We start from the raw sequence: 13,188 nt of genomic DNA, 5'->3' as shown, positions 1-13,188 counted from the left end.
TGTCACATGACATCCCAGTTAAATACATAGAAAATGAAATGTGACAAAACGTGAAAAGGTTGACTTTGCTATCAAATGTAAACACAAAACAACCATTTGCATGTGTTCAGCCTCTTGTCTGCGTTTACATCTTCAGGATTTTCCATGGATCGTCGYAGACGAGCAGGAAGTTCACATGAAGGAGCCGAGACTCATTCCACTGAAGTCCATGACGTCCGACATAGTGAAGGTCAGCTGAAGGAAAAATAAAACCAGAATCACTGTGATGTTTGAACGTGTCGAACGTTTCCTGCGGAGCTGTTTGCCACAATGTCTTTCATGTCATGTGTTTAAGCTTCTCTGTTTACTGCTCTTCATATTTGTTTGCTTTGTTGTCACAGATGCAGCTCTACGTGGAGGAGAGAGCCCAGAAAACGTAGCGAGAGACGACAGATCGCGCTGTGGAAAGCTCGTCKGTGACAGCTGCACATGATAAGCAGAATATTTATGGCAGCCTGCCGGTGCAAGATGAGTTCATCTGAAAACGTGGCTTCAGGAATGTGAAATATACCTCATGGAATATATCTGAGGTGGTTTCCTTTTGATGCGTGAGTCAGACTGAAACACTGGGATGYTGTTGGCTAAATCCTTAATGAAATATGCTGTTTGGAAAAGTGATATTCTGTGTGAAGTTGTAACTCCAGTGAGAGTRCTATTAATGCATTTCAAGATGTGTTGTTTTTTTTGTAGAAGTGCTGTTTGGTTCTGTCTCAGTATTTAATGAACAGTTTTTAACTGTTGTTCATTAAAAAAATGACACCATGAATTTATTATGATTTTCATGTCAAAACCAGAACTTGGATTAATTGGCTTCAAGAAGTGYCTATGTGTTGATGTGTTGCYAAATCATGATGTGTTGAAATGCAATTGTTCTGAAATGATTTGCAATAAAAAAGCATCATGTTCTTTATATATGGCAACGTTCTTGGAYAAAACGGTCACCAAGTTATCGGAGGAGATCAAACCCCAYGAACAATACAGGAGACTAATAGTGGAAATAATCTTTATTAATTTTACCAAAACAAATAATTCATGTTTCTGCATGATATAAGTCTGTCGCTAACAGACTGAGGTGGCTTCTTCATTCCTTTTGGTGCATACATATGGTTGATCTTTGATGATCTCAGGAAACATTTATCCTTAAAATGATAAGTCAATAAATGGACAAGTATGGAGAAAAAAACTTTTTAAAAAAAGCCACATGTACGTAGCTTATATGCTTTTTAACCCCTAATGTCTTAAAGTACTTTTTAAATTTAGGATGTGCAAAGTATGGATAGATAAGGGCTTTTGTTACAGGATGTTAGACAGATTGCCATTCAAATTTTGTGTATTTAAGCTTAATATGTGAATAGAAGTTGATTGTATGACTTATTTGAAAAATGAATGATAAGTAAATATCTTTCTCGTGGACTGTTGCAATAACCTGTATTATCTTGTTCTGACTCAAACAGTGCCAGCAGCCCTCGGACGACCTTTGGTATGAGACACAGTGCAGCGTTTGGGTTGAGCAAAGCTCAACGCCGAGGCAACAGGAAATAAAGAGCAGTAATTCCAACACTTTTTTTTTTTAAAATCTGATCTGAGAAGCAGAATAGAGGACTCAAGAGTGTGAAATGATTTATTAAGCGTATCCTCCATGTATTTCTGTAAGACTTTTAAAAAATGTTTTCCTTTCTCACCTCGTTTTTGCCGACTTCCTACCTCCTACCAGGATGGCTGATACTCGACACAAACCCTCTGATTGGTTTACTTCAAGGTAAGCTCCTCATTCATTGATTATTATTATTATTATTTTTTATTTTGGAATAAAAGAATATTTGACAGGCCGTCACTAGTCTGTGTAAATGAATGACTGAAGGTTGGAGCAGCAGATTGCCCATACTTTTGTCATCAACAGGGTCTCTAGAAACAATGGTACAAAATTCTTTGAATTATGTGTTAAGTGTCATAAATATGTGTACTTTGGGAAGAGTATTATAGACTGACTGTTGCTGTCAGTGACAGACAAAAATATGTCCAAAGTAAAAGCCATGCTGTTATTATATGGCAAGGCATTTTATCATAAAATGATCAGCTGATTATCAAAGTAAAAAAAAAAAATCAATAAACAAACATTTAGCTTTCAATATATCCAGAATGTTCATTTATCTGGGAAGAACTGAATTCTGGATATCTCCAACAAATATCCGTCAAGGCCATTAATGTTAAACTGGACAGCTAAACTTTTTGAGAATTATTGAAAATATTTCTTTTCAAACACGCACATTATTGAGATGATCTTACATTTTTGTATAGTTATTTTAGATATCTTTAAATTCAGCGTCTTTTCCCACTTTCTACTTTTTCTACTTTTGTTTTTGTTCGCGCATTATTAAAATATCTCTCAATCTGCTTACCAACATTTGTGATTTAAAGGCATTGTTGGGTGACTTGCAGGGCTGGTGGGAGCATGTGGGATTTCTGTGCTGTGCTCCCTCTTCAGAGTACATCTATTGATAGAGGAGAGGTAAGGAAATCGTCTGACATGTATGCAAGAGTTTTTCAGTCCTATGTTGATATTTCTACAGATTATCTCTGTCCTTTATTTGATCGTTCCTGTCATTTGCAGCTGGAAAGAAAAACTGAATGAAGGCACGTCAAGTGGGAGGTCAAGCAGTAACCCAATGAGAGCTAAACATGGACTTTTTGGAATGCTCCAGTTTCTCTTTGTGACTGGGATACTGGCCGTTGTGGGGTCCCGCGTGGCGTCACTGGTGGTCCTGGAATTCTGCTTGCGAGCCGTCTCTGGACTGCTCACAGCTGGACCGGTAAGGTATCAGCAGTAAAGAGACAGAACCAAGTGACGCCTGTCAAACCTGGATTGTGTTTGGTCCACAAAGATGCAGCACTGTGTCAGCTTTGCTTGGTACGGTGTTTTGGGATCCTTGGTATGCCTCTTGCGCGGTCCAAACCGTCATGTCAGTTTTTCCAGCTCTGATCTTTGCTTCATGTTATACACGCTTCCCCGCTAAGCAAACCAGGTTTTGATGACAACCATTTTTTAATTCCCAGGCGTGTTGGAGCAGACAGTTAGGTTCACAGAGACTGATTTCTGCAGTTATGTGTTATAGTTTCATGCCTTTCTTTTTAGTTCTTGTCACATTTTAAAGAAAAAAAAAAAAACATTACTTATTTTTAACTTTCTTTTTTTTGTGGACAAATGGAATGCATTTTGTCAAAGTTTTATGAGATAGACCAACACAAAGTTGTTCATAACTGCTGAAGTGTAAATTAGTTTTAGCCTCTTTTTACAAATAAAAATCTGAAATGTGCGTTGTACATTGTATTTTCTATTCAGCCCTCATGGGTCACTCTTTTACAGAGGTTTTTATAGTATCTCCCAACCAGCGTGACACATCTAGAGAGTGAACATTTACTCATGTTTTTTTTGCTCTGCAAAATGGCTCTAAGTCAGACTGGAAGGAGAGCATCTGTGAACATTAATTCTTGCCAAAGAAGCTCTATCTGTCTGTCCACCTCCCTCATCCCTATTGAACAAAAGCTCATGGAACACGTAGGTAGCACCTTACTAGAGGACTGAATTTCAGTTCAACAAGAATTTCAATTTTATCTAACTAGGGCAACTTTGTCTCCTAAACATGTAGGAAAGTGTAATTAGAACTCCATAAGATTTTCTTTCAACGAGAGTTTGAACTTTTGTAAAAGTCAGAGCACACTACTTTGTGTTGGTCTATCACTTAAAATACAGTATACTCTTACGTCAGGCACAGATTGTATTTCAGAAAATATGTAGTGCACACTAGAGCTCAAAGACAGTGACCACATTTTTGTATATCTTTAATATCATATGTTTATTTATAAGATGGAATGAAACATTTTAAGTAGAAGTAAAACTGTAGCAATGTATAAGCTGCCTAATTGTTTTATTTGATATCTCTTAATAGTTAAACCAATATAGGGTTTTGCATTTATCATATCATTTATTGTTTATTCTAAATTTCTTATCATAAGAAGTTTGCTTTATTCTTGTCACTATAAATTCCAGTCAATGATGTTTAAACACCCCCCAATACTGTCCGTATTGTCAATGAGCATCAATACATATGAATAACACGTCTTTGTATGACTCGTGTCCTAAGGAAGAGCATTACAAGTGGATATGATTTGTTTGTGGGGCTCTGATTGCTCTGCCATGCAGACACAGTCATACACTGACCTAGAAAATAGGTAATGAATAGCTATTATTGTGACTTTTATTGTTAGTCCTCAGAATTGTACCACAAAATTTTGTGATAAAACTAAGTTCTCATAGCCCAACAAATACGAATATCTGTGATGTCTTTAACTTAGTTTATTTCAACGTTTCATAATTTCACACCTATTCAGCACTTCTTATCGTGTGGTGTAGTTGATCCATCACATCTTCTCTTCCCCTCCCAGGAAACCAGGAAGTTTCTGCAGCAGCTGTTAGTGCAGAGCCAGTTCTCCTTGGGCTGTGCCATCAGCTGCAGTTTGCACTTTCTCCACGAGGGGGCATCCCAACGCTGGCTGTGCCTTCTCCTGGCAGCAGCTCTCAGTTGGTATCTGGCAAAAAAGGCAGCAGCCCTTCTGCATCATGTCATTGCTCTGTATAAGCTGCACAGCTCCCAGCGCTACTGCGGCATTTGCATCAGCCTGCTCACGTCAGGCTGCTATCTGCAGCCCATGCTTTGCAGGACTATGATCATTGCCTTTTTTGTGGCCGTGCTGGCAGCCGTATCGATCATCAACCAACAGTTTCTCTCTGCAACTGAGGCCTTGAGGTTCTGGACACCGCTGACTATCTGCTACACATTGTTGGTGGTGTACATGCAGGGTGAGGATCCTGTCAAAACGAGTCAAGCTCTCTGTTAGAGGGTATCTGATGAAGCCACTGCTTTGTCCATGTTTAAGATGATGCAAGCACGTCTTTTATGTAGAAATACACCCCCGGACTTAAACTTATTAGAGTTTTTTTCTCTAATAAGAGAAAAAGCTGTCATTTATTCATTAGTAATGAAAACAATTTGATGTTTTGGCAGCTGAGTACACCCACCCATTCCTGTTCATTTCCCATTTTAAATCTCTTAACCCAACAGAAGAACAGCATCGTCTCCCGAGCAGCCAAGCTGTCCTCAACGCAGTTGTCGTGCGTCTCGGGGGTTTGATGGTCTTGATGCTAACCGTGGGACGCTGGGCTGATGTGTTCCACATCCTAATATGTTTCCTCGGTGAGGCCAGCTGTCTCATCCCAAACATGGATCTGCTGGATGCAGCATCCTCGCAGGTCAGTCGGTTTCTCCAGAGACCACTAAACTGGGGCAGAATACCAATGTGTTTATCAAACTGCATCCCAGGGTGAAAAAGAACTTCTCAAACTTTTATCCCAGGAGGGGTTTAGGAGCCCCTACGACAGATTTAGGTCAGAGAAGTCTCCAACTTGTGGGGGGAAAAAAAACAAGCCCACTTCTCTTTTCACAGATATCATCTTGCTGTAATAACTAGGCTTTTAAAACATTACATGATATTAACAGAACACATGAACAATTAACTATTTAATGCGCTGAATTAGAAAAATAAGTGAAATCTCTTCAGACTATAAAAAGTAGAACAAATGAATTTCAGTAACTAGTTAAGTTCAAATATAAACTGTTTTAAATATTGATATTAAAATGTCTAGAATATTAAATGTAGAGCTACAAGAGAAAGGCCAATTTAAACACTCATAAGCTATAACATTATGGTCAGCTGCAAATGCTTTGACCAGTAAAGGCGTGGTAATTAGCATTTTTAGGTGCAGAGTTGTGTTTTAAATAAAAAATCATTTTGTCATGAAACTGTGGTGTTTATTCTCCCATTTATCAGAATCTTATACTGGCCAATACCTCATTAGTATTCTAGATTGCCACCGTCATATATTTATTTTAGTTTAATGCAATCAACTTTTCACAGGATTTCAAAGTAAAATAATCTTTGTGGTGATAGGGGTCACATTTTTTCTGAATTGTGCTGTAAAATCTTAGTGCTGTGTGTGCTGTTACCTGTCAATTGTCATAATGTTATGGCTTAATGGTAAATACTTGTCTCTGGAAGCTATTTATGCATTTTTTTTCTGTCATGTGGTCTCTGCACACAGGATGAAGAGGATTTTATAAACTATGCAAGAAGAGATCGTCGACAAACATCACAAACACATGTGAAACAGCATCTGAGATAGCATGGACTATTCTGAGGAAGTCATAACATGTAAACATCAGATTTTTGCATGTTTATTTAGACCTGTACTGTTGGCTCTTGTCATAAAATTGCTCCCATGTTATTTAATGCAGCTGCTCTGCAGAAGTTACAATATATCACTACTACCTACTACACTTATAATTTTTATGATTGAAGTCAGAAATTTGACATGATAATACCGGAAAGTATGGTTAATTAAAAAAACAAACAAAACTCAGCTCTTTTTTTTGCTTAAATATTAGTCTGAATTGTACTTTGGCTTGTATAAAAATATAAACCATATTTGTATGTAAAAGCCATTATTTTTCGGGTTTTTTTTCCCTGTGATTTTTCACTAGTGGAAACATTTGTATTCAAAAGTATTCAGTAAAACAAAGGAAAAGAAAGACTAAAACTGCACACTCCAATAACACTTACAATGAGACTGAGAGCATATGAAACCCATCGTGGACTCATCTTTCATTTCACCTTCGCTCTCATAGCCATTAAATTAACTGAATAAAAAGAGATAAACGGACACCCCAGCTGGGTACAGACGTCGATTACCTTTTAATTAAAAGTTTTAGGCACCAGCTTATCTAATTTGCTGTCTCTATTACTATCATTTTTTGTATGTATTTAGCAGTTGTCAGCGTCGCTTGCTAACTGCGTTATTTTTGACGGTTGCTTCTCATTATTTTATTGAAACGTAAGGGCAAAATGGCTGACGAAACTATTACTACTGTTAGTCTCACAAAATGGCGTAGAACAAAGACCTAGGCCCCTGGAGGCTTTGTTGATTTTTTTTTGTGTGGACTTTGTACACATTTTCACAGTAATGAATCCACATTTTCTTTGGCTAGTTTCACCAAACATTGTTTTAACACCCAACACACATTAAGGTTTCGTTCTCGTCTTTGCAACACGTTTTAAAGCTTGTCGTCTTTTCGTGATTTATGTTCTGACACCCACATCGAATGAAATCCACATTTTGACGTCGATATGAAGACTTCTTTATTTAGAGCTGAGGACAGATAGAGACATATTCCAAGAGAGGGTTTCTGATATATCACTCCAGTTCCTTCTCAAAAAAATTTACAAGGGGAACAATATGAGCCTGACGGTCCCGTATCCATAGTAATCCAAGTCTGAGAACCACAGATGACGACATTTGCGTTTTGGTGTCTGGTCGATCCACCAAAATAGTAAATTGTACTCCCATGGGTTTAATGGATTTATAATGATATAAAGTTCCACATCAGGACGGATTCAGTAGGTTTGAGAAAGACGGTATCCAAACGCAGCCGGCTGCAGTGAGGGTGCTGGAGTGACTGTGAGATTCTTGACGCCTCCTCCGGAGAGTTCCAGACTGTTCTGGAGGCCTCTGATAGGCACGCGGGGCGCATGCGCACAGCGCTTTCATAGGCTTAATATAGTAACAAAAGCAGAAAGATGTGGTGCCATGGAGACAGAGCTTTTTCAAAACACCTCTGCATCAAAATGTTTCATACAGGGCTGGACTGAGCTCTAGGCACGATGCGCTTACGTGACAGTAAGGTGATAATTTAGACAGATGAGGGCATTTATAATTAAAATGATACAAATCTACTGAGAAAATAGAATATACCCTTTATTATTTGTATATAAAAGAAATACAATACATTATATTAGATCTTCTGATCGCTATTACTGTAGACCTTTGGACACGGGGATTATTCTATGTTACTTATTAGCTTAAAACAGCTCAGACCTGGTCAGAGTTCCTTATTTAAAAGCCCTCTTCACGCTTTATTTGTCTTGCAGACCATTTTGTGTTGTATGACAAAGGCAAATAAATAAACACAACAACAAAACAGCCTAAAACAAATTTATTGTGTTTTACACATGTATTTTTTACAGCAATATTTTTTAAAGAGAGGCATTTTCCACATATCAAGTCTTATGTACATACAAAACATTTGGTCAAAATCCCATCCTGCAAACTGTTCCACTGCATCTTTTAATTAGTTCTTCTGCCACACTGATAATAAATTTGCCTAATTTATTTCTTTGTGAAAATCAACTCCTTAGTTTATTGCATGCATCACTTCTTAGGATTGATCTGTTACAAACCATTTTATTTTCTGCTATGCACAAATTCTGGTTATGAACACTGATCTCTGAAACAACTCTCCCAATTTGTGGTCATTCCCACAAATCGGTTTTGCGGCATGCCTAGCAGCCTGGAAAATAGGCCATGTCTGGAAAAGTACGGAGAAAAAAAGGAGATGATGAAATATATTTGTATTTCCATATTTTTAACCAGCCCCATTGCCTAAAAGTATCTGTTCCGTCTGTCCGTCCGTCTCCCCCTCCCGCCCACCCAAAACTCCAATATACAGAACTTAATAATCGTGACCATTTGATTTTCCACATACTATTATAGACCTAAGTGTTGGACCTTTGAAAATCCTCACTGTTATCTTTATCAGGGCTTGGAGATGAATTCTGGGACAACTGTGTTGTACCCTCTGAATGTGCAGCAGAGGTAGTCTCACAGGCATTTTAAGGTTTTTGGTACTAATGTTGAATAAAAAGATTACCCTGTTATGAGATTGTTGCCTGCTTTTCTTTGTGCTGACCAAACACCGGCAGCAAAATGCCTCCCAGGTAGCATTTTTAAAAAGCCTCCTTTTGTTGAGGAGGAGTCAGACGGGCGGCAACTATGTGGTGGACTAGAACGACATGTTCTGTTTGCGTCACTTCTCCTATAAATGTCAGTGAACTGTGACTGCCTCCACTTGCAGGTCAGATGAGCTTAAGCATTATTCAGTACTACGACTACTCCGTATGTGCACAATGCATTGACGTTACAGCAATAATAACTCAACTGTTAAGGCGTCAGAAATGCTATAGCAAACACCAAGCCTGATACTTTCTCACTTATTCCGCAACACATATTATTAATTAGGTCACATACTATATGTGAGCAAAACAAACTGGGTAAAAGGGGGATTCATGTTTCAATGTCAAGAGTTTCTTCTGGAGATGCTGTCCTTGTTGTCCTACAGTGATTATCGTCATTGCTAATATCTTTGGGTTAGTTCACCCCAACACCATTTTGCGCAAACCTACTTCTGTGATATAAGTGTGAAAAAAAACATGCACCTAGCAATAATACCAGTTTCTTTTTCCTTATAATTAATTGTTTTGACTGATTAGGGAGACAGTGAGCCAGAAATGATTAAATCTCACCTACAAATTTATTTCATTTCCGTACATGTGATATTACATCTTTTTTTATTTTACTGTGTGGTTCTGTTGGGGTTGGTTCATTTCCTTTTGGGAGTAATGAAATATTTTCAATTGACTTAGCTTTTAAAACATGACTACAGCATCAAATCACAGCAAAATATATCTTATGACATTTTTGCCATGTGATGTCAAACGTTTTTGCCTTCATCAACTTTTAGTTTAGTTATAATCTAGAGTCCAAAACTTCTTTGTTTTTAAATCCACAAAATGACAATGACACAGACTTTCGACCTCCACCATTGCTTGGGTTGACAATCTGCCAATGAGAGAAAAATAATGGTTATCCCAATGGATGCTTGTTATTTTTCCCCTTTATAGGTCATATATGACTTTTTAAGGGAAAACATTTAAATCAATCTCATAAAAGCACAGCAATACATAGTTGCCAAGTGACTTTGGTATCAGCAAGTACATTTTGTATATTATATTCACAGGAAATGTATGTTTATGACCTTAATAATTATCCTTGACCAACAGTCAGGGATACTCTAGTATTTGCCAAAATCAACTAGTTCAACTCTGGATCAGAACTAAAGTAAATAGAAACAGTAAAGCATCAAAATACTCGTGAATGTTTTAGAATTCTGATGACTAACTTCACAATTTCTAAAAAAAAAAAAAAAAAACTTGAAAATGAATAAACAAACTGCTACACTTGTACAAACTGATTTGTTAATCAGTGCCAAATGAAAGCAGGAACTGATGAAACAGATGGGTTCAAAATGAGAGTATAAATTGACGAAAATTGACAATTTACCGGGTGAAAAACTTTATTTTGACCATTTTCTCAAACAAACAACAAAAGAAAAGATTGTATTTAATTTTTATTTACCTTGATTTTTGGATGTTATCTCAAGACTCCCAGCTTAGAGTCTCCAGACCTAAGGAGAGGTCCTGATCACCACCTTGAAAACCACACTGTAGTTTACAAATATTTGAATCAACTCAAGTTACTTTTTAGAAGCTTATCTGTTGAGACGAAATTAGATTCATAACTTGTCGCAGACATAAATCAATTTGGGTTAGAAAACTAGAAACCTTTAACATGCTCTGATAACTAATGATCAAAGTCTTTTGTTTCCTAAGACAAACCTCTGACAAAAAGCTCTCAGAGGCTCAGTGAAGTTCCAGCTTTGTAATATGATAGGATGCCATATGTGCAGCAAGTCCGGTTGTAAAATTTCCTCAGAGCTAAAAATGCCACACTCAACTGGAAGCCATTGGGAACAATGACAACTCAGCCCTGACATGCTAAGCCACATAGAATCAGCCAATGGCCACTGAGGAACAACTTTCAAAAGGCCTTCAGGCCTCAAAACTTCATTTTACCTCAAGAGCAGCTCAAGAATAGCAGAATTTGTGGGTTTCCATGGTTGAGCAGCGAGATCCAAGCCTTACAAATGCAATGCAACTAGATGCAGTCATTTTAAAAAATGCTTCGACTGAAGTGGAGACATGTTTTATGGAGAGACAAAGCACGACTCTCTGTCTGACAATCTATTGGATAAGTTGGGGGTTTGGGAGTTGGCAGGAAAGCAACACTTGACACAATGGAGTCAGGAAAGTTGAGTACAGAGGGGATTGTGGTGGCCCCTTAGATTCAGGGAGTCTTCATGCTTCGGCATACAAGTAAATGTTTGGATTTTGGTGTTGAGGAACTGGTCTGCTCCGAACCCTGGACTCAACTTGACAGAGCACCGTAGAGATGAATCAGATTGGAGACAGCCATCTCATCCAACATCTGTCACTCTCCTTACAAATATTCTCATGAAAGGATGGTCAAGTGTTCAGTCTGTGTTGCCTAAACCATATTCTGCTCATTTTACCAATTCATGTGAAATCTGGGATTGTTCCCCTGTTGTACAGCAACTCTAACCCCAGCAACGTAGGGAAACCAGATCCCCTAATACTGCTTCAAAGTTGCCAGGAAAGAAAATGTGTGTTGCAAATGTTTCTCTGTGTTTTGTAGACAAACATTTGCGAATTGCATGTGCCTTATTTCAAACATGATTATTCAGATTACCCAAACATGTAGAGCTTTGGTTTGTGGTCATCAGCTCCAGGTTCACCCATCTATTTTTCAACCCATTAAAGTTGGATCAATCACAGCTTAAGCAAGAGATGCTCTGTCTTCGCTCAAATGATAGACACCTTCAGTCTAACTCCGTGTCTGCGTTAAACATGGAGTTAGACTGTCTAAGATGCGCAATATGTGCGGATATTGCGCAATCAAACATTCTGGAGGTATGTTTTGTGCACCGGTAAGCATAAAACGAGCTCGATTAAAACAATAAAAATAAAAGAATCATTCTCCAAATGTCAAACATAGTCTAATTTGCTTTGTATTCAAGCTGCCTCGCCTTACTGTATTTAACAGGCAGTGATGGGATCCTCCTGCGAGCTTCTCAGATGTCAAAGCACCATCGCTCAACCAGGGGTTTTCTCGCGCATGCGCACGGGCATAGAACTATCTCATCGGGAAGAAGGAGAAAAAAAAAGAAAAAAAAAGAAAAAAGAAAAGAAGTTCACACACAAAGCCACGCCTGCGCGGTGCGCCTCTCATTTACAAGCGAAGTTGCTGCATCTTTTTAGGAAGCTACATGCTTTCTTTCGACACCCAAAGGTCGCGTGGTGTCAGGGACGCGCCTAGTCACGGGAACAGAACCGGAGCGCGTTCGCGAGGAGAGTGCAAGCTCGCGCCGCTTAACAGTGAGGAGAGTATCAAACAGCGTGCAGGGGGATCCAGCCTAATGGTGTACATTGGGTCACAACGACCAGTCAATGATTTGCGGCAAGCAGGCTACGGTCCTTTTCTCGCCCGGCTTTTATTCTGCAGATCTTTAGTATTTTGCACGGGGAGAAACTGACACAGCAAACTCATCTGTATGATCGGGGAGCAGGAGCACACAGTATGGTCCGGGAAACCAGACATTTATGGGTGGGAAATTTACCCGAAAATGTACGAGAGGAGAAAATTATTGAGCACTTCAAACGGTGAGTACGAATATTGTTAGGATATGTGTACATTTTTGGGGGGTTATTTTCATTATTATTGTTATTATTATTATTATTATTATTATTATTACGCACGCCCAGCATCTCTTAGTCTGTGCTGTGAGATATTTGTAAGCGAAGTCGGGATGAAGCTGGAGGTTTCCCCCTGTAGCGAAGTCCCATTTGGCAACTGTGCTGTCAGCTCCCTGCGTTTTCAGCGGAGACTCATCCACTCGGCTCGCAGACATATGGCCACAGCCACTCCACTTATTGCCTGCTATAACTTGCCTCCCCTTCACGTTGGACTGGGTGCACGTTTCCATCAGGCTACAGGCTGACTTCGGTGCAAGCCCACCTTTGCTCCCGATCACCGCAAAGGGAAGACACAGTAAGGCAATGTAAACAAACCCCAGCCTTCCCGGAGGGGGGCTGGAGAGCAATGCATTTCACAGCCTGGATCTTGGTGGTTCTGATGTTTGGGCTTGACTTAGTCTATCTCAGACATTGTTTCCCAACCAGACATTTTTTATTATTATTGTTTTTTTTTATTTTTTTGCACAAAGTGTTCTGGATTACCACTGTAAATCTTTCGGAGTCCACAGTATCCGTCTACAACCCCCCCCC

At 38.9% G+C, this 13,188-nt stretch overlaps 3 protein-coding genes and 1 long non-coding RNA gene across 4 annotated transcripts in view; 3 read left to right on the top strand and 1 right to left on the bottom strand.

The window, feature by feature from the left end:
* mad2l2 (mitotic arrest deficient 2 like 2) overlaps nucleotides 1–419 on the top strand; it is a 4,450-nt gene extending 4,031 nt beyond the window's left edge. Inside the window, exons 5-6 of the mRNA XM_017305638.1 lie at nucleotides 137–229; nucleotides 381–419. Coding sequence (XP_017161127.1) covers nucleotides 137–229; nucleotides 381–419 — 132 coding nt within the window. The remainder of the gene's footprint in view (nucleotides 1–136; nucleotides 230–380) is intronic.
* Nucleotides 39–7,638, top strand: tmem82 (transmembrane protein 82). The gene is made up of 7 exons (XM_017305880.1): nucleotides 39–229; nucleotides 381–1,798; nucleotides 2,479–2,548; nucleotides 2,651–2,849; nucleotides 4,483–4,897; nucleotides 5,160–5,347; nucleotides 6,197–7,638. The coding sequence occupies exons 2-7, from the start codon at nucleotides 1,705–1,707 to the stop codon at nucleotides 6,275–6,277; spliced, it is 1,047 nt and encodes a 348-aa protein (XP_017161369.1). The 5' UTR covers nucleotides 39–229; nucleotides 381–1,704; the 3' UTR covers nucleotides 6,278–7,638.
* Nucleotides 7,639–8,654: 1,016 nt separating this feature from the next.
* LOC103467029 (uncharacterized) lies at nucleotides 8,655–12,062 on the bottom strand. The gene is made up of 3 exons (XR_534022.2): nucleotides 11,936–12,062; nucleotides 10,403–10,475; nucleotides 8,655–9,826 (listed from the first exon to the last, which is right to left on the bottom strand). It is a non-coding gene; the product is annotated as an uncharacterized LOC103467029 (long non-coding RNA).
* A 30-nt stretch (nucleotides 12,063–12,092) lies between these two features.
* spen (spen family transcriptional repressor) overlaps nucleotides 12,093–13,188 on the top strand; it is a 29,280-nt gene continuing 28,184 nt past the window's right edge. Inside the window, exon 1 of the mRNA XM_008413071.2 lies at nucleotides 12,093–12,564. Coding sequence (XP_008411293.1) covers nucleotides 12,482–12,564 — 83 coding nt within the window. The 5' untranslated portion in view covers nucleotides 12,093–12,481. The remainder of the gene's footprint in view (nucleotides 12,565–13,188) is intronic.

Source organism: Poecilia reticulata, linkage group LG7, assembly GCF_000633615.1.
Source record: "Poecilia reticulata strain Guanapo linkage group LG7, Guppy_female_1.0+MT, whole genome shotgun sequence".
NCBI classification, from domain to species: Eukaryota; Metazoa; Chordata; class Actinopteri; order Cyprinodontiformes; family Poeciliidae; genus Poecilia; species Poecilia reticulata.
This window is presented reverse-complemented; position numbering and strand designations above follow the sequence as displayed.

Coding starts and splice junctions, on each gene's coding strand:
- tmem82 (XM_017305880.1), top strand. CDS start 1,705: ATGTTTTCCTTTCTCACCTCGTTTTTGCCGACTTCCTACCTCCTACCA. Junction 2,850..4,482: donor GACTGCTCACAGCTGGACCG/GTAAGGTATCAG, acceptor TTCCCCTCCCAG/GAAACCAGGAAGTTTCTGCA. Junction 5,348..6,196: donor TGGATGCAGCATCCTCGCAG/GTCAGTCGGTTT, acceptor CTCTGCACACAG/GATGAAGAGGATTTTATAAA.